Source organism: Nelusetta ayraudi, unplaced genomic scaffold (assembly GCF_046127955.1).
Source record: "Nelusetta ayraudi isolate G7.1 ecotype Tasmania unplaced genomic scaffold, CSIRO-AGI_Nayr_v1 ptg000017l, whole genome shotgun sequence".
In the NCBI taxonomy this organism is placed as follows: domain Eukaryota; kingdom Metazoa; phylum Chordata; class Actinopteri; order Tetraodontiformes; family Monacanthidae; genus Nelusetta; species Nelusetta ayraudi.
The window spans coordinates 8,265,930-8,293,367 of NW_027466067.1; the positions used below are offsets into that span (position 1 = coordinate 8,265,930).

The window sequence follows — 27,438 nt, forward strand, 5'->3', positions numbered from 1 at the left end:
GTGGGGGGGTGGGTAGATCCCCGTGAGATCTTCAGTATTAACCCCACCCCTCCTCCCCCGACTGTCAGAGACCTCCCCCTTTGTGCGTGCGTGTGCGTTGGTGTCTCCCTGTGCCACTGCAGAGTCAATGAAGTTGTTTCACAGCTGGCGGGACCAGGCGACCAACATCTGGACCCTCGTAATCGTGGTGCCCTTGTTAATAAGAGGCTGGTGGGGAGCGGAGGGGACGGCTCTCCGCCGTCACAAGGAGGCCTGGCCCGCAACTCACACAGCCGTCGCAGCCATGCACAAAACTCCTCGTCATGCAAGGGAGGGAAGAAAGAAAAGCTGAAGCTGCGCCAGCCTGATATTTTTTGTGTACACTCGCTTGCCATTTTAATAGATGCGCCTTGCCAGCACGGAGCAACTTTTTTAAAAAAAATCATCGGCTTCCTTGAGCTGTGTTCCTTTCCTTTGTGGTGACACTGCGGTAAGAGGATTTGTCATCAGCAATCAGTTCAAATTGACGCTGTTTTTCTTCCACTTGCTCTGGCGCTCCGTTGTCCATTCATCAACATCTATTTCTCCCTCCGTGAACTGGAGGCCTCGTCGTAGCATGAAATCACAACACTTCACTGTGTGGGTTGATTACTAGGCCAATGTTTTCACAAAAACAGCCCAATGCCTGGTCTGTGTCCTATTTTAAATTAGCATTGTTTTTTTCAACATGCTTGTGCTTTTCACCTTTAGCAAGTTCACACCAAACCGTGGCAAAAAATGATTCAAGACTTTATCCAAAGCATGTTTCCATGTTTTTCTTATGTCTGCCATCACTGGCACAAGTCATCTATTAGTGCCAATATTATAGTATTGACTTTTTTGCATGAAAAGATCAGATACGAAATATAGTTTTCTTCTGTTTGTTGAAACACCTGACTTAGGCCACAATAATAAGACCATGACGATATGGTATTTATGTTGGCAAGTGACAGAAGTAGATTTTTAAAGATCCTCAGCATTGGGTGACGTGATGCACGATGAGAAGCACAAGGGATGTTTTGAAGTCGGTAGTCCAGTGGCAGTTTTCAAAGTATTGCAAATTAGATGCAATGCCACGTGACTCCACACGGCTATTATGGATGCTAGCCATGAATGTATTATAAGACCTGGATACAGTACAGCCATTTTGCGGGCAAAACCAATTTTTCCATTGGCCATCTGTGGTATTGCAGGAACGGGGCCCAAAAAGCATTGTTGTTGATTCTACCATTGTATTGTTTTTAAGTCATGATTGAACTTCTAAAAGTTTATTCCAAACCTGACGTCACGGCTTCCTACGGGCTGTGTCTCAGGACGTTCTGATACATCATGTGACTTACAGAGGCATGATGGGAAGTGACGCTACTATGCCTGCTCTATGGGCCAACTCCATTGAAATAAATGGGCTGCCATCTTTGATGCTACTACTGAGTTTTCCACCATATCATCACTGTCAGATAGTTGGCGCTGTGGACTGAAAAGCTCAGACACAAGCGAACTTGACGTCTGCGCCTGACGATTCTTTCATAGACACATTACAGCTTGTCAGCACCACCGACTCCACAAACAGCAAACAGTCGGCGTTGGCAGCATCAGGGCAGGAGACATTTGCTGGGCAATCTCCGAGCCGCACTGCGTTCCACGCAGGCAGGTGTATGAACATAACGTCCGATCATTAACGTAACGCGGCCCGAGGCTTCCAGCCAATATGTCGGCCGGGGCCTCTACTTAACCAGGTTAAAGATTGTGTTACCTCATTTCAACTTTCCTCGGAGCGGAGGAAACAAGTCGGCGCAGATCAATGTCAGCTCAGGGCTGTTTTCATCGCTCAAAGTTCTTGCATTAATTATTAACCTTGTACTCTTGCTAATGACGGCTCAATGGAAAAAAAAAAATCCCCCTGTCAGAGTGGGCCTCGATTGGCAGCGACAAGGCCAAAGTTGTTCCAGACGCACTTTATTATTAGAATGGGTTTCTGTTGTTTCTTAAAAAAATAAATAAAAAAGGCTTAACGGTCCAGTGTGTAGAATTTGGCCTGATTTATGTTTTTTGTATTGGTAAAAGCTTAATACATTTATAAAGGTGTACACTCGCAGCACGATATGGGGTATTTTTGTTTTCCTCACCATAGAACGGTTATTCTATATATATATGTATATACGTAGAGCAAGGGTCTTGCTACCCATTAGTAGCCATCCTGCATCCATCTTTCTAAGGAAGCCTGGTGTAAACAGTGCAGTCCGCTTGACAGTGCGTTTCGTATTTAGGGTGAACGCTCGCGTCTACAAATAAACAAACGAAAAACAAGGTGGACGAGGTAACCAGGTTTGTATGCGCAGGCCACCGTAGTTCCCTGGCAAGCTCGGGAGGGGGGGGGGGGGGTGAAAGAGCGTTGCACTCTAAAATGTAACCACTTGATGTCACAGTTTCTTCTCAAAATCTCCAAATATTACACGCTTCGCTTTTAACAGATGCAGTCCTTCACGTCGCTCCGACAGTTGACCCAGCACCAGAGTGTGTTTGGTCTCTCGTCACGGTAACCAACGGGGTCGAGAGGCCGACGCAAACACATTAAGGTTGCCACCAGTTTGGCGCGGTCATTTGGGCGGGGGGGTGTTGAGAGAGTGAGAGAGAGAGAGAGAGGGGGGGGGGGGGGAGCTTTCCATCTTTCCGCCCACGCAACAAATATGTCGGGCACATCTTTTTTTCCCTTTCTTTCCTTTTTTTTTGCATTGTCCCCTCTCCCTGCTTCGTCAGCGAACAGCTATAGAAATATTTTGGCAAGCCGCTCTTTGTTTTCATTATTCACAAAAGATGTGGCAACAGAGAGAGAGAAAGAAAGAGAGAGAGAGTGAGGGAGAGAGAGAGAGAGAGGAGGGAGCAGGAGAGGGAAAAAAGAGCCAAACGGAGGATGAATTGAGGTGGCGAGGGGCAAAATGGAGAAGAGGGGCGACGATTATCCTGCCCTGACTGTCAGAGGCGAGGCAGACTTGGACGAGCCAGGGCTAAAGTCCAGTTTATCGAACAGGAAACAGAGCATCGTCACATTCACACTTGCAGCCAAACTAGAGCCTGATGTGCATGTCATCGCACTTTGGGAGGAAGCTGTAAAACCTGGAGAGAATCTGCGCAGACGCAGAGAGATTAACGTTGAAAAGTCAAAAGTCCCACTGATTGTCGCATCCTGAAAGCATGTAAAATTTGTCCTCCACGTTTGACCTCTCCTCTGAGGGAACAATGAGCAGCAGCAGGGCCGTGCTTGGGAATCATTGGGTGATCAAAGTCCATCCTCAAATACTGAGTGCCAAGCAGGGAGGCAATAGGTCCCGGCGGGGGATCGAACCCACAACCTCCTAGTCTCTCAGGGGCAGACACTCTACCTCACTTCCTGTGAGGTCAGACAGGGAGACCCAAAGTCCAAAAATAAGAGTGTAAAGACGGGAAAAGTGGACTTTGCGGGGGGGGAGGCAGAGAAACACTGAGATCACAGCGCCACCAATGAGAGCATCAGGTGATTCGGTGGTTTGGTGCTTGTGTGTGGGGGCGGGGGGCTCGCACTCCGCTGCTCTGACTCCAGTCTAAACAGCAGGAGGAAGCCGTAAATCAGGCTAATGCGACCAGGCTGTAATTCAGACCAGCAGGGCCCGGGGAACCCCCCCAAAAAACGGCGGGAGTTTACAAAAACCGCCGCCGCGAGGCTTTAATCAGCGCGTCCATCCGAAGGCACCCGGTCTCCCCCAATCAGCGGGCTTCCTGTCAGTCACACACGGCTGAACGGGGCCAATCGGGGGCCTCGGTCAGGCTCTCGACTGCTGCCAAAACCAGAGACTCACTCACTCAAAAGTGGAAGAGGTTGAAATGGGCCTTTAATTCGCAGCGATGAGGGGACGAGGTGATAGATCTGTCAAAGGTCGGAGATGAAGGAGGGCGGCGATCATCAGGAACACATGGGTGGAAGTTAGCGCTTGATCACACTGATCAGAGAGGAATCCCGCCCCCCCCACCAAAAAAAAAAACAAACTGGGCCTCCGACATCTTCAGACACTCGCTCATTAAAAGCGTTTTGGAACAGCATTAAGGCCTCATTATAAGTTCAGCCCGTCGGCGTGTCGGGAAAAACTTCTTCATTATCACGTCTGCCGCCACCACGTGTTAAAAAAAATAAAAAAAAAATTTTCATCGATCTACAATCTGTCTCTGATTCTCTCGTGTCTACTAGATCTGCTTTTTTTTGGCACTTAACCACCGCTCTAATTACAATGACAGCACCCCAGGGTGTGTGTGTGTATGTGTGTGTGTGTGTGTGTGCGTGCGTGATCCTTGCCAGCTTTGCAAATGATTTGAAAAACAGCATCAAACCTGCAATTAAAAAAACATAATCCAAACTGTCAATATTTCAAACTTTCCTTTGTGTTTCTGTGTCATAGTTGAAAAGTTCTCGTGTCTCTGCTTTGATGCTGATGGGTGGAAAAAAAAAAGAAGAAGAAAAACTGCAGCGGAACGTCGGCAACACCTATGTTGGACCGGGGACTGGCGTGACTGGCGGGGTTACACACACACACACACACACACACACACACACACACACACACACACACACATACACACACCTGTTGTGCACGAAGGGAAGGATAGAGAGGGAAAGAGAGAAAACGCACACACACACACAAGCAGCATCTTGGCAGCAGAGGACGCTCCAGCGGCAGCCAATCAATAAAACCTTGTTACGCTAATTGCGAGATCATAATCTCCGTTCCTGCTTCTGCTGAATATCCAAACAGTCGCTCCATTAGCCGAATTATCCCCCCCCCGCGCTGCTCCTCCGTCTCTCCTCCTCCTCCTCCTCCTCCTCCTCCCGGCCCACTTTCCATCTCATCGCCGTCCTCTCTCTCTCCTCCTCTCTTTTTTTCTTTCCTTCTGTCTGTTTGTTTTTTTCTTTCCTCCCCCTCGCCGTGACACGTTTCCCTCCAACAGCAGTTCTGCTAAACGAATTCATAAGTCGGGCAGAAAAGACATCAGGAGGCGAAGCGGCATTGTCAAGGTAAAGTGCTGATGAAGTGCGCTGTTTCTTTCGCTTTTCGCCATGAGAAGGCGTCCCCGCCGCCGTGTATTATCTTTGATCGCCGCCGCCGAGCACCAGCGGGAGAAATCCCACTTTGGGGACGAGGTCTACTACTTAGTCTGAAGGAGAATTACTGCCACCAGGACGATGCCTCCGCCGATCAGGCCGCAGTTTACATCCGTATCTGTGGCGAGACGCGTTATGTAGGTAATAAAGACTCTTGAGTCGGAGCAGTAAAAGATGTGAGCAGTTTTTGGTCTTTTTTTTTTTTTTTTTTGCCTCAATCGAAGTAACCCCCAGTAGAGGTCATGTTTTATTCTGGAAAATAAAAACTCGGGAGGAGGTTGCTGTTCCAGCTTCAAGGTGCCATTTCATGCTAAGTTCTTGTCGTTGAACTCCCAGGAAATTAGATTTTTCCAGAATGTGTGCAACACTCGCGGATCTACGTGAACCCTTTGTGATGTCACAGAGGGTGCCATGTGGCAACAGCCCCGAACCTAGTGTTTGGTAGACTCTTTAAAGTATCCCTGCCACTTTTAACATCATCAGATGTACATCAGGAGGCTAAAACTCCCTCATCATCTTTTGATTTGGATGCTGTTTGAAAGTCATTCTGGCCCGATGACCTTGTCTTATGAGCTTCAAGGATAAACTTTTTCACAAGTTGGCTTGTGCCACTTGGAAATGAGACATAAAAGGGGAGCTTCGTGTTCTTGTGGTTTCTCAGATATTCCTTTGGTCTGCTTGTTTAAAAGACCCCCGCACCCCCCTCCTCCTTATTTTTTTTTTTTCTTTCATCCCAGACTTCAGACAGACAGCGGAGAAGCTGGACATGATTAGTCGTCCCGAAGCGTCTATATGTCTCTAAAGTGCATATTTAACCCTCTGTTTACTGCTGGAGCAAAATACACTGTTAATGAATTTGTAGGTGTGTGGGGTGGAGTTTTTTTTTTTTTTTTTTTTTATTATTTTAGTTTTCAAATTCTGGCCGAGGTCGTCGTCGGCAGCTGCACCCCTTGTGACATCACAAAGGGTGGCTTCCACAAGTAGATCAAGAGTCACATATCGCTGCTAGGACGTATCCGCAGAGCGTCCAAACCTCTGCGGCCCTCGAGGTTGGGCGCCGATCTCAGGGCGGACGGAGAGCTCGCAGACACCGAGACCGGGGTCGGCGACCTTGTCATCGAATCGCTAACGGTTTCCTCACCCCGGAGGATGGGGGTGGCGCGGAGGAGAAGCGCGGAGCTGGGCTCGGTCGGACGACGATGTTGACGGGAACATCGATATGACAACGCCGCTGACCCCGTTTCCTTGTGACTCATCGCGAGAACAACATACCCATCTGAGCGGCCATTGCCAACTGCAGTTACAGGGCCGCGCATATGTCCTAAATAAGTGTAGCGCGCAAGAGCGAAAAAAAAGATATATACACGTGAAATAGAGTGAAGGCACAGAGAAAACTGCGGTGATAGATGGCACCGAGCAGTGAGAAAGCACACTTTCACACAGTATGGAGGTGGAACCACTGACCCAAATGCATTTAAATGCAATGGGGGGGAGGGAGTAAGAGAGGGGGAAGAGAACCGGTGTGTGTAAAGGTAAAAGAGGTAGTCTGAGAAAACTGTGCAAAGAAAAAACAAGAGAGACCAAATATGAAGCAGCAGGCGGAGAACAGTAGGCTCGAGGCACAATCATTTGTTTTCATTCCAGACGGAATACATTGAGAAGCGGGCCAGCTAATGTATGTACAGTGTGTGGCGGAATAAAGCTGGTTAATAAAAAAAAAAGAAAAAAAATTACCCCCGCAGCAATCCAATCCCTTCGTTACCGCTGCTGCTGCTGCTGCGTTTCGACGCTCGCAAACACAAACACGTTTAGAGTCTTAAATGCGTTTCAGGCTTCACTTCAATCAGCCTAATGAGCCAACGGGCACAACTTTCCTGCCAAACACACAGTGTGTGCAAGATGTGAAGAATTTCTTATAGCAGGAATTGAAATATTGCATATATATTTCCTGATCTAACTAAATTCCAGGCAGCTGTCACTGTCACAGTGGCCAGTTTGAGAAGGTCAAGAGATTATGAGTAAAAGTTCTTATATTAGACACATTATCTGTATTTTGCATCCAGGGCTCTGCTGGACTAGCCTTGCAATTTATACTATTAGCATTTAGCCATCTTCAATAAATAACACAGTTTTAGCTTCCTGTGAAAAACGGGGCCTTTGTTGGACCTTCCACTTATGTGAGGAGCCGAAAAACCAGGAAGGGAAGGAGGAAACACCTGGGAAAGACATCAAGTGTATTTTCTCACAAATGGAAGTAAATGATGGGTGGGTGTCATTAGTGGCAGAGGCAGACTGCAATGAATTTTGCTCGTAATTTTATTGTATAGAAAATGTCAAGAAAAATTTTAAGAAATCTTATGAAAACTGGCACTTAAAATGAAAAATAAAAAGTTCCCATTAAGTGAATTAATGCAAATTAATAAACTTTCTATTTTGTGCATCTGCAACTCTATCTACAAACATACCACCTCTCGCAAGCGGAATAATTTGAATTTTGCTGCTATTGCGTATTTCTTCACGCGCATTAAAAGACCGTCAGCTCTGATTGTTGGCTCTCTGCGGCAACCATTAAAACAAATTAATAGCGGCAAAATGGTCACAATGTTGCCGGCTGGCCGTGTTCTGGAACAGCTCCTGGAACTCTCACACATCCCCGCAGTGCCAGCTGGGTTGAGATTCCCGTGGATGGGGATGAATACGTTTGAGCCTCTACCGCCGGGAAGTATGTGATTTTAGAGCAAATAATTAAAATAATTTGTGTTGTAAGGTTTGGGTGGGTGCGTATGCTTTCAAATCTGCGAATCAGACGAAATCAAACTCAGTGAACAAAGCTCCAAAAACATCTCAGAGAGGGCAAAAAAATGCTTTCAACATGTTTCAGAGGATAAACTAAGTCTGAGTTTGGCATGTCAATAAAGGACGTTTCATCTTAGTTTCATCTTATGTTTCATGGTGTTTCATCTTAGTTTTTATTTTTCATTCCAAATATAGTAGTAGTAGTAGCAGCAGTAGTTCTTCCTGGCTGTTGATTCTATAATCTGTCTTTTGCGGAATAAAATACGCTGATGATGAAATTTTGTTCCATTTGGCTGCTTTTTTTTTCCTTGGCCAAGTTTTCGTTTTCTATCTTCACCATTCTGACAGCGCGTCCATTAGCAACGCTTTAAAACATCGGCCGTATTTCGTTTCTTTCTTCCCCTGCGAACACCCTGACTGACTGACTGACTGACTGACTTTTTCAGAGTGCACTCTGCGAGACTTCTGTAGCGTGAAAGCACCACACACTTATTTCTGATTTCATATTTCTTTCATCTCTGGGTTTTTGTTGTCTGTGCTTGCGCACGTGCACGTGTGCGCGCGCGCGCCCAGCCCTCGAGGCCGCCGTGTGATTCCGACTGTCAGAGGGAGAGAGAAGGCGAACTTGGTGGAGCGGAGAATGGAGCGAGGCACATGTCATATATGAGAAGATCTTGAGTAAACAAAGTGTAACGCGGAGCAAAGCGAAATCGCCTCTCATCCCATCACCACCGTTCACGCTCCTATCCCTCCTCCTCCTCCTCCTCCTCTCCCTCCATCTTCCACGCCGCGTTTTGCGATGCTTTATCTGTCCTCCCAGTAATTCGCAAAAAGGAAGAAAAAAAAAACACACGTATTGTGTTGACTCGAGTCCAATGACTCGAGTCCAAAACAGCTGATAAAAAAAAAACTCTGTTCTGTGTTTTACAATTCTGCCTTTTTATTTTTATTTTTTTTCTTCCCTCCATTTGGAGGAATCTGATGAAAGCCGAGCTGCGACGCGCGTGGCCGTTGTCGGGGCTCCTCCAAATGAATTGGAGTAACGTTGTGCAGGAAGCGGCTCTGTTTTCCCAGTCTGGGCCCCGAGCCGCGCGGGGGAAAAAAAAAAAGCCCAAAAAACACAAAAAAACCCCCCCCGTTAGCGTTAAGAAATGAAGCGCAGCGCCACCGGAGCCGCTGCGGCCGACGGGTTGCTTCTAATAACTGCAGTTGACGGGGACAAATTCCCCGCTCCCTCGTGTGTGTGTGTCAGACGGGCTTATTCCCAAACTCCGCAAACCCCCCCACTCTGTCCAAATACGACCCATATGCTCCCGCAGTTGTTCGCGGCCAGCTGTGCTACAGTAGGCCTGGCACAGGCCGCCGTGCGCGAGCTGCCGGGCTCCCGTTCGGCTCCAACTTAATAAAACCTCTGCAGCGACGCCAAGGCTGCACGAGCGGCTAAGCGGCGTTCTCAGGCTTTCACCGAAAAGACAGCTAGGGAGAGAGAGAGAGAGAGAGAGAGAGAGAGAGAGAGAGAGAGAAAGGAGGCACATGAGAGCGATTTTTCTTGTTTTGTTTTGTTTTTTACGACGGCAGCTTCAGCTGGTTGCTGCACACAGATGTCGCAGCGCTTTCTGCTGCTTGGGAGTCTGGATATTAGTGTGGGAGCAGCCGAGCGCTCTGGTTTCCTCCCGTGGAATGCAGAAAATGTAAATATTAAAGGTCTGATTTAGACTCCGAGGCTCGAAACCTGCAGGTTCTTTCCGTGACTCGTGCACGAAAGCATGCTGGGAAGAGCTCAAAGAAAAGCTTAATTTAGAAAGTGACCAATGTAAGGTCACACTTTCTTTGCATTGCGTCTGTTTGGCTGTTTGTCTCTATGTGTAGTTTAAAGGGACAACTTAACGACTTCAAATCAGTCGACCGTCCATCTATAATTAAAGGCCCCAGTGTGCAACATCTAAAAGGGTCAACTGTAATGAAATAGAATTTAAGATGCATATGTAAGTTTTGAAATGGGGGGGGGGCGGGGGGGGGACGCTACAAATAAATTGCTTTTGTTTTCACATGACTAAGAAAAAGCGTTTGTGTTTACAGAAAAAGCAGGTCCTGCCTGCACGGAGGCGGCCATGTTGTGCCACCATGTGTCTACAGTAGACCGGAGCACGAACCTGCACAGAAAGACGTGACTTCAGAAAACAGGTGTTGATATTAACAATGTTTGCCATATAATTTGTAACCAACAGATGGCACTGAATCTTACACACAGGAGCTTTAAAGGGACGTGTGAAAACGACATTGGTTTAAATAAAACCAGGAAGTGTTTGTGTTGTGTACTGTATGAAGTCATGCGGTCAGTAAGACACACGCTCCCCTCTGCACGTGCACAGTTCTGTCCAGGTCAAAGCTGTTGTTTTTTTTCCAGATTGTCACACATTCTTGCTGAGGACAAGAATCAAGTTTGGTTGTTTTTTTTTTTTCTTGTTAACAGTAAATGTTATTTTTACATTTTTTATATATTGATATCTCTTTTATGATAATATTGAAGGTTGTGTAAAACTATGGGTGTGTGAAAACTAGTTTCCACTCCTGCTGTACAACCACAACAGCCTGAGACGCAGGAGTCTGGAGGGGATCATTTGGCTCGTTTTCAGTCCAGACTATTGGAAGACCACATCCATAGAATCCATAACAACAATCCCACACCAATGTGTTCCACCGTTGGAGAAAAAAACAAACGAAAAAAAAAAAAAAAAAAAAAAAAGCAAAACAGTAAATGCGTCACGTAAATGATTCATCTTGCTTCTGTCAGCGGCAAACACGGCCAGTCTAATTGGAATATTTTTGCGAGATTTTCATCCCCCCCCCCCCACCCCGCACTCAGCCGCCGCCATAACTCCGCCGAGCCAATTTGTCATCGGCCCTAACGAGCGTGAACAATGGCAAGTCGCGGAGAAAGTGGAGGGGTGGGAGTGAGGGGTTAAAAGAATAAAATAAATAAATAAACAGATCGTGGCGGCGTTCCATCATTGGGAACTCACCTGGTTTGGCGAGAGGAACTCGTGGCTGTTTTCACTCAGGTACATGTTGTCGCCGTCAAACTGCGGAGAGACACGGAGGGATGAGAGGAGCGTTAGGCAGCGGCCGACACGTCGTCATCAGTGGGACAGGAAACAGAGACGGTCAGTCAGTCAGTCAGTCAGTCAGTCAGTCAGCGCTAACAGGCTAACAAGGCAGCGTAATGACTGCGAGCGCTCAGCTTATAGACCTCGATGCTCTGGTGGATGTCAGTAATTACAGTTCATTAGAGGCGCATGTAATTAGGCCTTGTCAAAGCTGGTGGAACGCGCCCTCCTCCCCCTCCTCCCCCTCCTCCTCCTCTTCCTCCACCACTACCGCAGCAGCCTTCTGACTTGGCGTTTGTGCAGGCGGACACGTGCGCACGTCTAGATCAGCAAGTTTTTTTTCCCACTATTTGAATAGAATAGAGCACTTTTTTTTGGTCTTGCATGCTAGCGTACAGCGAAATTTCATCTGTTTGCACTGTACAAAGACACCCCATGCACGCAGGATATAAACACTGACTCACGCATGCACAATTGAACTGCTAAAAAATAGTCATAAACTTAAGCATAAAATCTAAAAGTACTGCACATCAGCACTACAAAAAAAGCAGTTATTGCACATCAGAATCCATAATGATGTAATGTAAACCAGCGTTTTTCTACCTTTATTGAGCCACCGAACATTATACACATTGAAAAAAATCCCATAGCACACGACCAACCCAACATTTTTTTTTCAAATTACACTTTTTTTGGTCTAACAATGACAAAATTAGTCTCGCAATTTATTTCTACTCAGTCAGTGTGAAACCTGGGCCTGTTTTGATGCACACAAAGCTGATATCCTGTGAGGAAGTGAGGGAGGTAAATAGGCTTACACTCCTATCAAAGCAGTCACTCCACAATGCTATGTTGTTGTTGTGGTTTTTTTTAGACCAATTACGTAAGTGAAATCGGATATTTTCTCACCACACACCTGACTTTGTCTCACTGTACACTAGTGTTCTGCGGCACAGTGGTTGAAAAACGCTGATACGAACCACAACTGGATTTTACGCGAGCCAAATATTTCCAATTAGAATCGGTTTACTCGTCCGAGCAGAATCAAAACGCTCCACGTAAACGTCTCATTGGGAATGAAACATACGGACCAATCGTAAAAAATTCTATTATGTAAACGGTGACGCAGACCAAATGCCGCGCGGTTACATTCTTTCTATGAATGCACTGCCCTGACGTCAACGCGCAGTGACATATCTTCACGCTCGCGAAACAATGACGGCCGCTGTGCCGCTCGGACGACTGATCTCCATCTCTGCGAAGTCACGTGAGGTCTTGATTCATCTGCGCATGTCGCACAGCTGTAACGAAAAAAAAAAAAAAAAAAAAAATAGGCTCCTTTCTGAATAAATGCAGTGACACTTGTAGAAAACAGCAGATGGGAATAGATGTAAACAGTTGACGTGAAATCGTGAGTTTGAATGAGAATTGAATGAGTCTGTTCTACGTGATCGTGGCTCCTCAGATTGCATGGAAGGCGACATTCACCCGCTGACTGAAGGCACGTCAGTCTCTTTTTGTGATGACGCAGACGTTGACCCGCCGTGCCGTCAACAGCCGCTGGGCTTTCCAAGGACCTACTTTCTGGCCCGACTCAAAGGCAAGGCGGTTTCCGGGGACGTACACGTAAAAAAAAAAAAACGAAACTCTGTAGGCGTTTCCCCTCACGTCCGCCTGATTAACCCTGTTTGTTCTGCGGTGCAGGTTTTTGCCAATCATTAAAGAGAGTGGCGGAGAAGCGAAGCGCCTCGCGTGCCCTCGGTAATTACGGAGGCTGACGAGTAGCGAGATCTCCGAAAGCCCACACGTGGAAGCCGCTTCCTGCGAAGCTAATCACCCCCGACCGATCACTTAAAGGCTTGACTCAAAACAAATTAACGCTTTTCTTTGCAGTCCTGCCAGCCCGTGATTAAGACGACACATATTAAGTTAAACCTCTTCATTAAAGCCGGCGCCTCTCTTTAATGTCAAAGGTCCAACTGATGCCTTTCGGAGCTTAACACCTTTCCGTCCGAGCAGGAGTTACCGTGCCAGTCCCAGATCAACTCTTCCCGGAGGAGTAAATCTCATTTTGGAAAATTTGAAAACAAATTTATTTTGGAGTTGTCGTCTTGGACAGCTGAAATAATGCGGTTCATGACTGGGGAATTTTTGAGTAGTCTACTCTTCTAGACTAACTTGATTTTATATTAAATTTACTTCAGTTAGAAACAGCTGAAGTCTGTTGTAGGCACGTGCTAACTAAGTGTAAGGACAAAGAACCTAAGTTCTTCCTGAGAGAATTGTGGTTTAACAAACTGTACTGTTGGTTTTGGTTTTTATTGATTTATTGATTAAAATGATTTATTATCATTATTATTTTTTACTTTGGTTTGGACTCGGACAAGCAAGGGAAGACGGTTGTTTTGTTATCTGCCTTCCTATGCACAGCTGTCTTGACTTTAACATTAGCTAACGGTGGCATGAACACAACTCCATGGTTTAAAACTCCATATATAGCAAGCCAGCTAACATCAGCGCTAGTCATCAAGGTCCACATGTCCGATATTTCTCCTCTCTGGATGGCCTTCAATGCCAAACTAGGTCGGCCTTTTAACCGAGTACATTTTTCACTGCTTTGACAGTGACAAGCCCAGCTAACCCACACATTGGAAGATCTGGTCTGCCTTTGTACTGCAACCGCTGCCATAGTCACTGTACGTTTTGTTTATCTACACTTTCCGGTCATGCATGCAACTGCCAGAGATAGGAGGAAAGAAAAATGTTTCACTCTTGAGCTGCTTGTGCTGTCAACGCCAGAGAAACAAATCCGCACAATGACCAGAGTATTTGACCAATGATTGACCAATAAATTTGTTCAGTAATTTCAACTTTCCAATGTGTCGCTGGTTTGGGTTCCTTTGGTTTCGACTGTATCAAAGACAGACTAGGAGCACTTTCCTCACTCAGCACAGCCCTCAGCCGTGAAGAGGGCAGATGAAATTATGACCACGACCCGGCATAGTTGAGATCAGCTGTGTGGGCCGTGCGTGCCAGACTGTTGCACAGCCAGAGAAAACCAGAAACGCAGACCTTGAAGACCCCAGAAGTGAAACTCAGAGGGAAGGCGATGGTTTTTGAGTTGGTGCCAGTTAGAGGGGAAGGTATACCCATGGGTTAATGGGAAGAAGTGGAAAGGAGTCGAGCAAAAAAGCAGATATGAAGCGAGAAGGGCCAACGAGTAAGAAAAAGACTGAAAAACCTGAATGGAGGAGAAAGAGAGTGAGTGAGTAGGAGGGTCGGAGCAGCAGTTGTGGCAAATGGAGCTTGTGGTTGTTCTGGCTCTGGTGTGATTAACACTGGGGTTGCAGCCAGAGGCCACAGCCTCTTACACTGCACTACACACACACTGGTTCCCCCTCCCCCAGAGGCCTCTCTCACCTCCCTCTCTGACACTATTTGGCGCAAGCCATTTGTCCGTTCCTGACCAAACAAAAACGCACCTCCAGACAGCTGCTGCTTGGCAAAGATGAAATACACTTCGGGGCGCAGAGCCAGCAAATTGGGATGGGCAAGCGGCTAACAGAGCGCTAACAAGCCCGCCAATGAGTGCATTTGGTTGTGTTTGCACTCTTGATTTGTTTTACACGCACCTCTTTTTTTTTTCTTTTTTTTTTTCTGCACGGCGCTCATTATCATCCTCTCCGACAAGTTTCCTCACGCTTCTCTCTCTCAGCCTTAACACGTCGGAGGCACCAAACAACCCAGAAGCACAAAAGGCAAATCCTTCAATCATTATTCAATTCCGAAGCCCCACTTCGACTGGAATGTTATCACTCTGATGGAACTTTTAGTTGGAGCGCAATGATTTCTGTCTGATAGCGCTATTAGTTTTTGTCATCGGGGCCATTGCGTGCGCCGCGAAGAAAACGAAATGGCTTTTTTTTTATTGCCGCGGCAAAAATGACTTTACACGCTGTCCTAATCACGTCGGGCGAGATGCGACGGTGTCTGGAAGACGGGGGGGGGGGGCTATTTTCGCACCTGCAAACCAGATCTGTGCGAGCGTAACAGGGCACGTGGTAAAACAAATATGGCAAATGTCAAAGAGCAACTGGGAGCCCGCGGCGGCGGCGGCGGCGCTCACCGAGGGCAGACTCCTTAGAATAACAAACATCATGGAGATCGAGTGAAAAAGTGAAATAATCATCCTCTCGCGTCGTCATGCTGAAGCAACAGGCCGGTGAAGTGCGCAGAGGAACGGCGCTAGCAGGCTAGCGAGTGTTTGGGTTTTCACTTAGCCTGGGTTGATTTCAGTTTATTTCCCTCGAATGGGACATAAAGGCCAAAGGGAGCTGCTCAGGGAGCGGGTTTAATTTGTTTTAAGTAAGGAGTGATTGATCATCCGCTTGCGTTTATTGTGCAAAATGGCCTCAGCAGGAATTCGCCGCTCTACAGTAATGGCTCTTTTCTACTGGGAAGAGACTTTGAAGGAATGAAAGAATTTAACGTTCGGCGTTCGAATGCATGAAAGACAATAAAAGTCCCTATTTTAGAATTAGAAAATAATTCAATTATTTTACGATGTGTGAATATTTTGAATGGGTAAAATATGAAGTAAAAAAATGTAGGATTAATTGACTGTAACTCAGTTGGATATTGTGGATTGGTTATTCAAGTCACATCAAAGTGTGAAAACAAGTAACAGCAGCTTGAGGCTTTGTGTCGGTGTAAAAGCATGTGTGCTGCGGTGTTTAACTAAACTGTCTCTCCAAAGCAATTCAGTTGTTAACTGAATTATGTAGCACCTCCTTCAGTGCCACTGTCGTCCTTGCTCTTTTCGCACAAAAATTCCACCTAGCTCTGATGAAACTGCAGCAGCGACAGCAGCATCCGCGCTGTCTCTCGAGCAGCAGCTGGACCTTCAGTCACTTCCTGTATTGTTTTCTGTTGTTTGTTCTGGGACTTTAAGGGCAGCTTGCGGCAGTGACTCCAAGCTTTTGGGTGTTTGGCGCCCATGCCGAGATCAACTTAAGACAGTTAAGATTGGAGCTGAGCACGACGGATGTGCAAGATTTCAAAATGAAGTTAGCAAAATCCATTTGCGTCGCAATGCTAGCATGTTCGAACGCAGAAACTTGGCTGATCGTTTGGCCCATGATAAAACCTGATCGACTGGGGCTACCACAACAAGCTGCTACCTTCCAGATCGCTGTCAAAGGAGCACAGGCGATGGCCATCCAGGGAAAACTTACTGATCTCATGAAAACGTGGCCACTACTGTAAAATGAATAATCCCTTCAGAGTCTTATAGAGGGCCGGGCCTTTGTGGGAATAACACAAAGAGCTGCTCTGTGCTAACTCACGGTTCCAAGTGAGTAATCACTCCAAATTTCACCCATATGTACCCTTCATAACGTAAATCTTCCTTCCCTCCCCAGAAGTCGTAATACGCTGAGGGGTAAAACACAGCGGCAGTTAATAAAAGGGAGGTTTGTAAGGGAATGACAAGCTTGTTGTGTTTTCTCACCGCCCCTCTTTGTCTTCCCCTAGGGCCTCCGAGGTCATTAATCACGGCGGTCAAATCTCCGGCAAAACAATCCCGCAAAGGGGGGAGAACGCAGACGAGGGCTGAGAGGGACGGGCCCGCGGCGAGGCGCGAGCGCCACGGCCGACGGAGAGACGCAAATCGGGGGGCGAGGGACTGAAGCCTGCGGAGGAGAAGGGGACGAGTTTTGGCCGGCGCGAGTGACGCGCTCGTGTTTGCAGAGCGCAAAGGCAAACACGGGAGGGAGAGAAAGACAGAGAGAGGGAGAAAATAAAGTGGGAGTGATGCCATAAATAGCCTCGTGTTTGCGCAGAGCCAAACCGATGTCAGTTTGATGTAGGAAGTGCACCGCAGTCATCGGGGTTAGAGAGCAACTGTTGACTCGAACGCAACACGTCAGAAAAAAAGAAAGAAAAGAAGCAGCTCTTCCGAAAGCTTCAGACGGGCGTTCCACTTTTCTCACGTCCATTACAGGAGGAGAGTGAGAAAAAAAAAGGACGCCTGCACTTCCTTAATCCGAGAGTCTTTTTTTTTTTTTTAAAAGGTTTCAAGAATTAAATGACGGGAAGAGTAATTAGCTCCGTTTATGAGCGCGGCGCCTCGAATCTTCAGGTCAAACTGTGAAAAGCTTTTCCGCTGCATAAAGAATATCTGGCTTTTGATGGTGGTGCATTTAAATTGGTTTTTCGGTTGGCGTGTTTTTGCAAATTAGAAATGTTGGCTGCAAATCTTAAAAATAAGCTCTTTGCTGTTTCACAGTTTACTCTGAAAATTAAAAATGACAAAAAAAACACAAATCAGAAGATTTAAATTAAGCTAATTACAGGAGAAGCCAGTAACAAATAAATGTGATTCCGGGTTCAAAGATAGGGCTGCTGTTCATTGAATCACAGACAGAAGAATGGATTGTTTGAATTGAACTGACAGAATATCACAAGATTGATCATTATTTGACTGGGAGAAAGATTGACAGTTTAAATTCATGCCGGGCAAACATTACCAGTGGCCCACTAACGTCGAGCTCCGGCTGTGCGTCACTTCTGCAAAAGGCAGCGCCCTCCTTAAACAAGCAAATCTACAAAACCCTACAGAAATTTATCTTGTAAACCCCCCCCCTCCCGAACAAAAATAAAAAATCGTCAATCAGCTTCAGACTGCATCAGTTGCTGCATTGCTGATAGCGGCAAAAGTGTCATCTTTAATTAATGAAGATTCAGATGTGTGCAAGTGTTGCTGTAACTAGCGTGAAACTCCCTGTCAGACAAGAATAATGGCGCTGGGTGTCAACCAATGAGGACGACCACCAGAGTTCAAACATCACTCGCGCTGCAAAGCTGCGAGTCTCGTGCGTTTGCCGAAATCAGCGGCTGCACTTTAGTCGCCGGCTAGAAATCACAGGACCGCAGCTGCGTGCACGGCTCTTCAATTTCATAGAGGCGCGGTTACGGGGACGTAACTCTTCCAAACGCGGCTCTTCAGTACCAGCCCGACAAATTGCGCTTGAGAAGAACCCGCTGCGGCTCTGCTAAGCGGCGCTGAGGCGGACGGCCAGGAGGCTTCTCTCAGCGTTTTCCTACTGCTGTGCGCCTCGCTGTGCGTCGCGCCAGAGAGAGAGAGAGAGCGCGAGATGGAGAGAGAGTTAAGGAGAGAGAGAGAGGGAGAGAGAGAGAGAGAGGGAGAGAGAGAGAGAGACGACGACGACGACTACGACGACCAGGGAAACAGAAAACCAGGAAGCAACGAGGAAAGGACTTCCTCCTCCTCCTCCTATAGACTCTCCTCATGGAAACAGCTCGCGTCTCCACCCCCACCCCCCCAACTTCCCCCAGTTAAACGAATCACACGTCACTCTCTGCGAATGGAAATGTATAGGTATAGATCGCCCGCCGCCGCCGCCGCCGCCCCCGTGCACTTCATCTTTATCTGTCCCTGATGCTCACGCGCGTGTTTTGCATGCTGTGTACAAACCCGGCTGAGAATGGACTCAGGTTGTCTGCATGCCTGTGATGTTTGTGTAACGTATCCCCTGTCCAATAACACACACACACACACACACACACACACACACACACACACACACACACACACACACACACACACATCGATCCCAGCCAGATAAAGATAACAAAGTTAGACCTTCCATAATATTTATTTTCCCATAACAGACCTGCCTGGCCACGCCCTGTCATATAACTCCATGCAGATGAAATATGGTCTTCATTACCGTTAAACCACAGCACAGGGAAGGTAGTTAAGGCGTTGGGGGAGGCGGGGAGGGAGGGGGCGGACAGGGGGAGGAGGGGTGAGGGAAAAAAAAATTGCCCTTCCTCCTCAACGGCAAGAGCACAAAATGAATCGGAGCAGCTGAGGTTTTTTATTTTTTTTATTTTCCTTTTTCCTTTACATTACCATGACAAATACAGCAAAATGGGGGAGGTGAGGTGAGGGAGGGGGGAGAAAGTTGAAAGGAAGAGACAGGCAGAAAAAGGGCAGATCAGAGACGGAGACTCGAGGAGCAGAAAAAAAAAAAACTGGGTTCAAATTGTGCTCGACTTTAAGCTGCGAGCTGAGAGGAGAAATAAAATAAGGCATTTAGCCGAGGACCGTGTTAAAGCAAGCAAGTGAACGACTCCCCGGAGAAGAGGAGCCCCTCCCCCAACCTCCCCCCTCACACACTCGCTCATGATGGACTTAATTGCCTCTATCAGTGTTAAGATATAACATTCATCTCAGGTTTATGGCTCGGCTTTACGGCCCTGTCCGTCACACAAAAGGGGGAGGGGCTTTTCCCAGAGCGAAGGTAGGAGCGGTGGTGGTTCCGGTGCCGCCCCCCGGATCGCTGCTGCGTTCTCTGGCCCTTTTCAAAGCCCCGTCGTTGGCCCGGGCTAAATCCCACCACCACCACCCCTGACCGCCCCCAAGATGCTCTGGGTAGAGGTGTAGAGTTTCAGATGGCCGCACAATCGTGCCATTGTAACCCCCCCCCCCCCCCACAAGCCCCCCATCACCCGCCGTTAACACAATGAAAACAAAGCTAACACATCGCTGACATCCAGCGCGCCTCCCCCCACCCCCCCTCCGCCCGGCCCGTCCAACTTTGACTTTCAACGCAACTCAGGTGGAACAGGGAGGGCAGTCGGCCAAATCAAGAAAAAAATGGGGGAGGGGGAGCTGATAAGGTAAGAGATAGTAAGGTTTGCGGATCCAGTCTGGATGGTCTGTCCGGACGAGAACAACATGAACATGTTGTTTCATTTCTTCAAGATGCAGGATCAGCTTGTTGCTCCCAGCACCCGCCCCCCCCCAAAAAAAAAACAACCAACCAAATCAACAATCAAACAAAAAACCCAGGCTACTTCTTGCACAGGGTCTTGAGAACCATGTCCGCGTGTTCCATTAAATCTATTAAATGCACTTGCATTATATCATAGTGCTTACCACACAATGGGAGCCTTTCAAGGGCAGTCCCAGAGGAAGCCAACAAAGGGCCCTCTCTTTCAGAGACTATTCAAGTAATTCAGAAAGAGCCAAACACCATTTTGTGTGTGTGTGTGTGTGTGTGTGTGTGTGTGTTGCACGTGCACAGGTGCGTGCGGACCGACTCCATCAGACCCACAAGCGGTAATTTCACCAAATCAAGAGAAAAGAAAAGAACGAGGGAGAGAGCTAAAAAAAAAGAGAGCAGCCAGATACCTGTTTTTTCCAAGCATGAGAAGCTTCATTCAAAAGACAGAGAGGGGGAGAAACGTCCTTCAACGGAACAGTGAGTCCACGCAGAAAAGTGAAGCGCAGCGAGAAGAAATATCGGAACGTCGTGCGAGAGTGGCCAAGAACGTTTTAAAATGCTCGCTCTCGACGCTCGCTCTATTTTTACGTTCCGCACTGAGGAAATGTTTACAATTCTGTTTAGTCTGTGTGAGCCTTTGACACAGATGAAGATGGATGAAATGTCGCCGCTTCCTGCCTTTGTGCTCAGAGCTCAGTCCGAACAGTAGCAACCAGGAAGTCGTCCAAATCCCAGAGGTAACGTTTTGGTTGTCAGTCCAGTCGTTCTTTATTGGTTTCCAAGCGTTACACGTCCGTCAACGCAACAACACACTCGGCGAGAGGGCTCGCGAGTAAACGTCCACTGTGAAGGAGAACTGCTTTCATTCTGTGACTCTGCGGCCCAACAGCAGGGGGCGACGGACGTGTTTTAGCTTCAGTTTTTTGAGGACCAGTCCTGTTGTGAAGGTTGGGAGTTTGAGACTTTGACTTCAAATGAACAGAAATGGGCTGAAGACATTCAGTCAAAAATAATGAAAAAATATTAACACTAGTGACGTGTTTTTCCATTAAAGGATTCCTACGCTACTACGTTAACTGTGGTTTGGCCATATGGTGGCGCTACGTTGTTCCAAACAATTGAGACAATTTCCGGAAAGATTGTGGCTAATGCTAAGACTAATTCTAACTTTAAACTAATGTGCTTCCCCTCTTGTCATTGCCAAACATTGGGTAAGAAGCAAACGCAGGTCACAAGAGTTACATGTTTGATTTGGCAAATCTCTTTGGACAGAACATTTAGCATATTACCTCTGATTCCAAAAAGACGAAAACCACCTCAAGTGAGTGTACAAACTTTATTGCGAATTAGAGGAAGTCTTAAAATCCGATTAAATTTCGAACACAAATTTCTTCTCAATATGCATTGAAAAGTGAAAAATTGTGAAAATAGGGACAGGGACACCTTTTTTTTTTCTTTTTTTTTAATGTGATGGCAATTTTTACTGAAAAAGAACCAAAACGTCACACTTGGCCTTCTTTCACCACCAGCCGTGTATGTCACCGGCCCATTCAGAACACGCTGATAACCACGTCAATGTTTTAAATTACGGTGTGTGAGACTAGATGTAGTATACAGTTTTTATAGGGAGGGCGGGGGGGTCCTTTCCATCAAGGAGAAGCAGCTGTTCTCGAAGGGTAACATGAATGCTTCACTGTGACAAATGCAATGATTCACATCAAGTCAGTGAAAACCTGAATACTTGATGTTTCTATGCTGTAACCAGTAATTAATCATCTGTACAGCGCATCACTGCGACTTTTTTTCTTCAGGAAACTAATTGGTTTGGTAAAGCGACAAGCAAGGCCGCGGGCTCCTTTCTTTCTTTTTTTTCTTCAATATGCCGTCAAAACGACGGTGTGCCGTTGTTGCTGTTAGGACTGGCGGTCAAACAGCAAAATACGATAAACATTTGCCATTAATTTGCTGAAAGAAAATGAATTGGTGGGGGGCGGGGGGGGGAGGGAGAGAGAGAGAGAGAGAGAGAAAGCTGTGCAAATTACACACTAATGGAGGTGATCATTACCTGCCGCGCTAATTTCAAGTAGAGGTGGCAAAATGAGAAACACGCGGCTAATTATTATTAAATTTCTGTGACTGCAACTGTACATTGGAATTAAGAAAACTAATCATTCCTAATTATGGCCATAATGGAACTAGCTGGTTCCCAGAAAAAAACAAAAACGAAACAGGCCTGCCGTCCTTTAATTGGCCTGATTGTCCTTCACTGTATTGTTTCATGCAAATGAAGACATAGACGGCGGAGGACGAATTCAAAACACGTTCTATTAAAAATAGAAAATGAAAGGATTGCGCAGCCTTGGAGGAGATACGTTGAAACGCCGCTGAGAATCTTTAACTAAAAAAAACAAAAAAAAACAAAAAAAAAACAAAGCAAACCCGCTCAACTTTGAGTATCTGTGCGCAGGAATACACTGTTAATGACCTTTTTCTGTTTGAATCATAATTACCGCATTAAACTTTGACTATTCAAGAACTGCGGCCCTTTGGAACAACCAGTGTTCCCAAGTACAGTAATAACAGAACATGTTCCAGCGGCAGAAGGCGGAAAAAGAGAAAGAAAACAAAATCTGTATTTTGGACCTCACCATGTATTTAAATCTAAAAGCAGCATCCTGGACCGTCTGCTGCTGTCAATAGGACCTAAAATAATTCACTCTTCTTTCATTCCTTGCCACGCTGACTCCACATCCAGCCTCTGCCACGAGCAGCCTGGATTCCTTCTCCTTCCCCTCTCTCTCTTCTGCTTCTTTTTTTTTTATTACCCATCTAATTGCACATTCCACCCTGACAAGAGCTCATTAAACCTTAATTATACACATGTTGTTTTCTACAAACATTTCCATTTGGGTCTCTCTGCCTTGTAATTGTTCAGCAGGGACAGGCAGGGGAGATATTTTTTTTTTCTCCTTGCAGATTGAGTGAGGATAGAGTGGAGGGAGGGAGCGAGGGAGAGTAGAGAGAGGGAGAGAGAGAGAGGGAGAGAGAGAGAGAGCATGTGGAAGTAGGTCATGCTGCTCCATAAACAAGGCATGGTTTCTAAAATAATATACCCATCCAGTGGAAGTAATGGCAAACAACTGAGCGAATGTGGAGCTCATGTAATATTTACAGAGCACTAATACATAGATGGCAGGTCTTTTTCTCAGCAGCCTGCAGCCCCCCCCTTCCCCTTTCCTCCAACCCACCCTCTCGCACACCACACCCCATCCCCTCCAAGTCAGAGGTTTCTTTTTTTAATCTGTATTTTCTTTTATTTTTTTTTGTCTCCCTCCATTTGAATTTCAGAGAAAGCCGGCGACACTGATGTATCACACAGGGACAGGACGGGATAGATGGGATGGGATGGGATGGGATGGGATGGGATGGGATGGGATGGGATGGAGGGGGGAGAGTTTTGGGACGTGGAGTTTTCTTGCTCTCCTCCTTTCACTCCGTTGTTCCCTCTCGGCTGTGATGTTCCTTCACACGTTTGACGCGTTTTAAGCGGGCCGAGCGGGGAAAGTGGACCTTAATCCAGACTTCTTTGAGGCGCCGGAAGATGATATTGCTGTGGAGAATCGACCCCCTTTTTTTTAAAAGGCTTCTTTTAAAGTCCGAGCCGGCTGCTGTAAGGTCAGGGAGAAACTCCAGTCCCAGTGTGACGCTTCCGGGGCTCGGGGACGAACTGGGCCGTGTCGACTCAAGGCCGACTGACTGCAGGACTTCAAGAGAGGGCAGAGGAGTACAGAAGAAAGTCTCTTTCACTTCCACTGAGTTGCACGGCGCCACGGCCGAAAGTGGCATTCTGGGGTGTTTGCCGAACAAAGTCAAAGTCTTCGGCTTTGGTCGAGTTTTTTGAGTTTTTTTGTTTTTCAAAAAAAGGTTGTTCCACAAATCCAAAGAATGAGTCTCGTTTCAAGAGTCTTTCAATGCCACTCTTGTATTAAAGGTCACAATGAAACACCTTCATGTCAAGAGATATGATGATATCAAAGGTCTAGTGTGTAATATCTGGCCTGATTTACGATTTTTATATTGGTAAAAGCCCATTAATACATTAATAAAAGTGTATACTTGCAGTATAGTAAAAGCAATTTGGTTTTCTTATCCACACAACAAATCTTATTCACATATAAGAATATACATAGAACAAGGGTCTTTACTCCAAATAAGCTGCCTTCTTGCGACGCCATATTTCTAAGGAAGCCAGCTGTGAACAATTTTAGGGTGAACACTCGTGTCTTCAAAAAAACCAACAAAGAAGAAGGTGGACGAGGTATCCAGGCCACCGTAGTTCACTGGCAAAGGAGGGTGGGAGGGTGAGTGCAGTGTTCTAAAATGTAACCACTTAATGAAGCTGTTTCTTCTCAAAAACTCCAAATATGACACACTTACTCTTTAAATGCAAAACTCACTTTGCCCCTATGAGTAAAATATGTCCCAAGCCTCCCAGTGAGTTCTCCAGAGATGATTAGCATCCGTCCTTGACTTGTTATGTTTTCCCCTCTTTTCATGTAACGTGTGCGTTCCCCTAAAACTATGAAGAAATATGCATTATGAGGTTAAAAGAAATACCTCCATTTAAAAGGGACTCCACAGCTGCGCTGTTATGTCTTGTTTCTAAAAAAGTGAATAATAAAAAGCTAATGCAAACACATATCGCACGTGACCTCGACCTGCACTCTCTGCGTCTCCCTGGATGTTTCCATAATGAGCGGGGGGGAGGAAGGGGGGGGGGGGGAAACGTGGCTGCTGGCGTTAACGCTTGGATGCGTGAAGAGAGATGAGAAGATTTCTTCGACCTCATTCACCCCCCCAAAAAAAAAAAATTCCAATCAAAAAAATGTCGAGATCCATCTTTCTCCGTTCCTCTGCGACAGCCCCAATTTTCGTGCCCCTTTGTTCGCCCTGGCTGGAAGACTCAGCTAGACATCAGTTCGGGATGGTAGGACTTTTGACAGGAGGCTGTGAACACGGTGGTAAGCGAGCCGCTTTTGGCATGGTGAGTTGCTCCAGCTCCCCCTGGAGGCCGGGAGGAACAATGAAAAGGTCTGATTTGCGACCTCCGAAGTGAGATGTTGAAGGTGTGAAGTGAGACGTCGCCTCTCGAAGAGCTTCTCCACCATCGGCTCGCTGCGCGAGTGGCCGACGCCCAGAAGACACTTGCGTCACCCCCCCCAGAACCCCCCCCCCCTACCCCACCCCACCCCCCCGACGCCGACAGCTCCGTCACAATTACCGCAATAAGTGTGTTAATATTATTATCGATGCTTCTACGCGAGTCCTAATAAGCCGTTTCTCGCCTTTCGCAGCCTCGTCTCCCCGTTTGTTTGTTTCCGACGGCTGCCTTTGAAACGCTCCGCTCCTCGCGCACAATTACGGTGGCGGGCGCGTCACCCGGCTCCCGCCGACATCAAACGGCGCCGCGTTGCGTTGCGTTGCGTTGCGTTGCGCGTGTCAAGATAAACAAACATGACATATTAAACAGGGAAATGAGTCACTCTTATTATCGCACCAAAATAAATCCCGAAAAAAACACTAATTATAACAACCCGCCGCCTGATCCTGACTGATTCACCCCTGTGTTCCGCAGCTGTCGTCTTCACCGTGCGCACGCACGCACCCGCGCGCACGCCGAGCGCACGTGCGTGTCGCATTCTTCTCCCGCCGCCTTTAATAGGCCGTCTCTTAGATATTCGCTACAGAATTGCACTCATGCAATATTAATGTCGCGCCAAAATATGGGAGCCTGAGCCCCCTCCACTCCATCACTCACTCTCTCACTCACTCTCTCACCCCCTACATAATTGACTATGCAAGGCTCCAATCAGCCTGGAAAAGGGGCGAGAGACACATGGGCGAAGCCGGAGAGGGAGATGGAGGGAGAGAGGGAGAGAGAGAGAAGGAAAAAGTGAAAGACGAGGCGACGCTGTCATCTGAGCTGCGTCTGAACCCCTCACCCTGTGTGTCACTGTCGAGGCAACGACAACCGCGACAACAGTAAACAACAACCAGGACGGCCTCTGAGCCCCACTGTTCTGTTGGGCTCCCCGCTAAGATCGCACGCGCGCACACACACACACACACACACACACACACACACACACACACACACACCTATACGCACGCTAAGCCAACCGCAGCTACTGTAAGACAGCCCTCCATCCCAGCAGCTTATGCTGGAGGTACAGACAGGTCACCAACCTCCCCGACTATCAGACAAAACTGCCGACAATCCTTTCTTGCAGGCCTGATGCATTTCTAGTGGACGGTCAAACTTCACTTAATAAACCAAAATGAATAACTAACAAAAAATACACAAGTGTCAGTTTAATAGATCTTTCTCAGAATAGAACTCAGAATTACGTACTCACTGGTCAATTTATTAGTTACACCAAGTCAAGTGTGCAGTGAGTATATATAGTACAATGTGTGTGTGTACAGACAGACATATAGGTCTGTTGCTATGTATACGCTGCTCCAAGGTTGGAGGTGTTCATTCACAGACAGCTCTGCTGCCGCAGACCTTGGTTATAGCCGGTGGTTATCTGAGTCCCGCTTGCCCTTCCTGTGATCTCCCAACCTGTCTGCCCATTCTGACCTCTGACCCCTGGCATCAACAAGGCTTTTTTTCTTCACACAACTGCCGCACACTGGATATTTCCTCACCGTGAACTGCAGAGATGGCCGTGATGTTGTGAAAATCCCGGCCGACCGTGAGGCACCAGCGACCGAGTTCACCGCGTTGAAATCACTTCGATCCCTTTTCTTCCCCTTTCTGATGCTCGCGATGAACTTTCACAGCAAGTTGATTTCAACACAGCTACAGGGGTAAATGCATAATAAGAAATAAGAAATTCTAGTTCTTTTTTTTTTGGTTAAATGAAGGAGTTTAATTTGGTCTTTGCGTCTGCCTTAAAAGCTCCTTAAATTCTCCTCTCTTACACTGACATCACCCTCCGATCTCTACAGAAGCTACTCATGGAAAACTGCGCTGTCCTGCAGTGAAGTGCAAGGCATTTGAAGCTGCAATTGGCGTTGAGAGAAAGAAAGGAAAAGGTTGCGGGAGGAAGGGAGGGGGGGTTAGCTGTGTGTGTATGTGTGTGCGCGCGTGTGTGTGTGGGCAAAGCACCTTGACAGGAAACGTCGAGGTGAGGAGCAGGAGTTGGAGGTTAGTTTGACAAGAAAGGAGTGGTGGTGAGGAGGGAGGAAGAGGAAGAGCGCATGGAGGGGTGGTTGGGGGAGAGGGCGGTGGGTGGGGGGGGGGGGTTATAGCAAAGCAGCCACTTTCAACTGAAGTGAGGATGGGAGGGGAGGAGAGGAGAGATACAGATCAGGGGCAAAAGAGAGTGGGTGTGCAGGGGAGGGCTGGGGGCAGAGACCTGGCGCACCTTGACACTCGCTCTCACCGCAGCACCTGATAAGTGCAATGGAAAAAAACAAAACAAACAAAAACAAAAAAAAGAAAAGAAAGTCGTGGTTTCCTCCTGTATGTAAAGTGGTTTATCTCCAGTTGAGTGTCGCTACAGTCTGC

General features: G+C 47.0%; 1 protein-coding gene across 10 annotated transcripts in view; it reads right to left on the minus strand.

Moving 5' to 3' along the window:
• tox2 (TOX high mobility group box family member 2) overlaps nt 1–27,438 on the minus strand; it is a 112,995-nt gene that overhangs the window by 44,427 nt on the left and 41,130 nt on the right. For 7 of the 10 annotated variants that reach the window (XM_076025213.1, XM_076025216.1, XM_076025212.1 and 4 more), the window contains one exon: nt 10,966–11,025. In XM_076025213.1, coding sequence (XP_075881328.1) covers nt 10,966–11,025 — 60 coding nt within the window. Of the gene's footprint in view, nt 1–10,965; nt 11,026–16,558; nt 16,761–27,438 lie in introns of those variants that run through there. The other 3 variants (XM_076025210.1, XM_076025211.1, XM_076025215.1) reach the window with 3 other exon arrangements.